The sequence below is a fragment of the Prunus persica genome, chromosome G6, assembly GCF_000346465.2.
Source record: "Prunus persica cultivar Lovell chromosome G6, Prunus_persica_NCBIv2, whole genome shotgun sequence".
Classification (NCBI taxonomy): domain Eukaryota; kingdom Viridiplantae; phylum Streptophyta; class Magnoliopsida; order Rosales; family Rosaceae; genus Prunus; species Prunus persica.
This window is the reverse complement of record NC_034014.1, coordinates 10,677,099-10,680,457: the sequence shown is the minus strand read 5'-3', so window position 1 is coordinate 10,680,457 and position 3,359 is coordinate 10,677,099. Positions and strand designations below refer to the sequence as shown.

Here is a 3,359-nt window from a genome sequence, read left to right as displayed (position 1 = left end):
GACCATAAAAAAGTGGCTGTGGGGAAGCACTTCAACTACTCAACCGTCGTTGGAAATTGTTTCTCTGATTGCAAATTTGCAACGACGTTAGGTATAATATTTTTAGATAAACAAACGCACACACATCATCAACTTCCAAAAAATTGTCTCTCTGATTTCAAATCTGTGTCATCTGTTAAGATTATGATGTGGAACAGAGTTCCATCTGGTAAGATTTCGTAACCCTTGGGATCTCAGAAAAATCTGATTATGTCGGCGGTTTTTTATATAAACCGTCGTGGGTATTTCAATTCTTGTCATTAAGTATATCTACCGACGTAGGATAAGAAAATCAAAGAAAAAAATTGTTAACAAAAATTCTTATTAAGACGACGGTTTAAATTAAAGGTACGACGTATAAAATGCATAAATACGACGTTAGATTTTATAGTACGATTTAAAGAGAACGTCGTAGAACTATACAATAATGACGTCGATATATTTATATTTGTCGTCGTTGTAAATTAATTTAATACGGCGATATTTTGTATTTTACAGCCGTGGATTTGTTTGTAATTAGACAGCGTCTTATACGAAAACCTCGTCGTGTTATTTTATAAGTAAAAACGGCGGCTTTTATTGAAATCGTCGTCTTTACTTTCTACGTCGGTCGATTCATAACTTCTGCCGTTCTTTGTTCGCTTTGATTTTACACTGCGGAAATCTGTTTCAAATAGACGTCGGTTGTTTAATTAAGTACGTCGTTGTTTTTGAACAGCCATTTGAATCTCCCTTGTTAGTTGTCTAAGGTGGTATTAAACGACGGTGTTTTGAGAACCGTCGTCGTTTTAAAAACCACGACGGTTTTCACTGAGACCGTCGTTGTTTTCTGGTCGTCTTTTTCACTTTTTGTAGTAGTGATGGTTATACAATCGGGATCCACGCACCAGGACGATGCTCTTCTTGGTATGACCCAACCTGCCTTGGTGGAAATTCGAGTACTGAACCATATTTGGTGACACACAACCTACTCCTTGCTCATGCAGCTGCTGTAAAATTGTACAGAGAAAAATATCAGGTACTTTAGGACTTGTTTGGTATCCTACTTGGATCCAATTTTATAAACTCAAGAACATATTTTAAGTTCAAAGCCACAAAAATCCGTTTGGTAAGACCATTTTTAAAAACTCAAACCTGAGAAAAACTCAAAAACACCCCCATTATTAAAAACAAAAAAAATAAGGTTTTATATTTTTCTCTCTCTCTCTCTCTGTCTCCGCCCTCTCCCGTCTCTTTTTCTCTTCTTCCTCTCTCGTCCCTATCTCTCCTCACTCTCCCGTCTCTTTCCCTCTCTCAACTTTTCTTTGTTAATTTCAATTTGGCAATCTAGGGTTCTTAATTTTCTGATTTTAATTTCAATTTTTTTAGATCTAAAAAATAGTTTGGAGTTCAATACCAAACAAGATTTTAGATCTTAAAATCACTATTTGAAAACTCATATTTTTAAAAAGAATCATAGTGTTTGAATTTAGTTTTTTTTAGTAGGATATGAAACAGGGCTAATTTTTTTCTTTTGGTTTGAATATTGGTGTCCTACGAATAACTAGTATTGAGTAACAACATAAGTGGGAATACTTTATATATTCAGATAAACAATGGTTGTAATATTTTTTTTTTCCTCTAAATCTATTTTTAAAAAAATGATCTTTCTTGAGCAGGCATCTCAAGAAGGAGTGATAGGAATAACAGTTGTATCACATTGGTACGAGCCCGCTTCGGAGTCACAAAAAGATATAAATGCTTCAGTTCGAGCTTTGGATTTTATGTATGGATGGTAAGTATATTATATTATTTTATAAATCATCGCATTTAAATGCTTTATTTATGCATTATAACATTGGCAAGCTAGCTAGTAGTACTTTATATAATACTTTAAGTTCACGCTTGGAATTGGCTTATTTTCATAGGTTTATGGACCCATTGACAAGAGGTGACTATCCGCAGAGCATGCGATATCTTGTTAAAGAAAGATTACCAAATTTCACCGAAGAACAATCCAAGTCACTTATTGGCTCATATGATTATATTGGAGTCAACTACTATTCTGCTAGATATGCAAGCGCTTACCCTGAGAATTATTCTATTACTACGACTCCAAGCTACCTCACAGATGCTTATGTTAATATTACAAGTGAGTACAAATTGAAAACTTCAAGTAATTAATTAAGTTCTTCAAATACTACTATTCATATATTGGTGATACTAATATTCATATTCATATATATATATATATGTTGTGGCAGCTGAGCTTAATGGGGTCCCCATTGGTCCACAGGTACACATCAAATTATTTGCTTCAGTTATTGGCATTTTGACAATTAATACCTATACATATATTTTGTTTTCCACATACATATATAACTCTTTAAAGTATCGCTAATCTTTAAATGGGATTGTAGGCTGCTTCAAACTGGTTATATGTTTACCCAAAAGGACTTTACGATCTTGTACTCTACACAAAAAAGAAGTACAATAATCCAATTATATACATTACTGAGAATGGTAAATAATACCTTTAAACATTAATTTATTGCATTATCAATAATGTTTCATACATATGTATAATGGTGTAAAATTCAGTACTAAATGTATATGATACTGCATTATATTGCAGGCATGGACGAGTTCAATAATCCCAAAGTATCCCTTGAGCGAGCCCTTGATGATAGCAATAGAATTGACTACTACTATCGCCACCTATGTTACCTCCAAGAAGCAATTATGTAAGTTTTTGTCAACAAATAAATTTAGGCTATATATGTATCGTCTAGCCTTCTTACATTTTGGTTATTTAATCACTACATTGACTAGATTATGTTCCTTTTTTTTGGGGTTTGCAGAGAGGGTGCTAATGTGCAAGGATACTTTGCATGGTCATTGCTAGACAACTTTGAATGGAACGAAGGATACACTGTTCGGTTTGGTATCAACTATGTTGATTACGACAATGGACTGAAAAGACACCCAAAACTCTCGACGCACTGGTTCAAAAGTTTTCTCAAGAGATCCTCAATTAGTAAGGAAAAAATTCGAAGACGTGGGAACAATGATGCTAGCGCTCACAAATTTGTGTATCAAATTTGAATCCCAAAGGATGGATAAAGTACAGTGGCTCCTCCATTGTCGTTGTGCTAGTTGTTTGTGATGTTATAACTTTATGTTTGGCTCTTTCTGAGTCGGAATAAGTTGCAAAAACTCATTATGAGTTAGTTGTCTCTCTAGTAAGAGTTTGGTTTAATTTTACTTTATGTTGTTGATGTGCTTGGTTTATCCAAGTTTGTTGGCTTTATGCAGTGGAGGTGCTTTGCTTGTTTGTGGAT

General features: G+C 34.1%; 1 protein-coding gene across 1 annotated transcript in view; it reads left to right on the top strand.

Moving 5' to 3' along the window:
* The window catches only part of LOC18773503 (beta-glucosidase 13), a 16,660-nt gene extending 13,537 nt beyond the window's left edge, over positions 1-3,123 (top strand). The window contains exons 8-15 of the mRNA XM_007206617.2: positions 789-804; positions 895-1,057; positions 1,698-1,813; positions 1,947-2,170; positions 2,283-2,314; positions 2,439-2,541; positions 2,654-2,762; positions 2,880-3,123. Of these exons, the coding sequence (XP_007206679.2) occupies positions 789-804; positions 895-1,057; positions 1,698-1,813; positions 1,947-2,170; positions 2,283-2,314; positions 2,439-2,541; positions 2,654-2,762; positions 2,880-3,123 (1,007 nt within the window). The remainder of the gene's footprint in view (positions 1-788; positions 805-894; positions 1,058-1,697; positions 1,814-1,946; positions 2,171-2,282; positions 2,315-2,438; positions 2,542-2,653; positions 2,763-2,879) is intronic.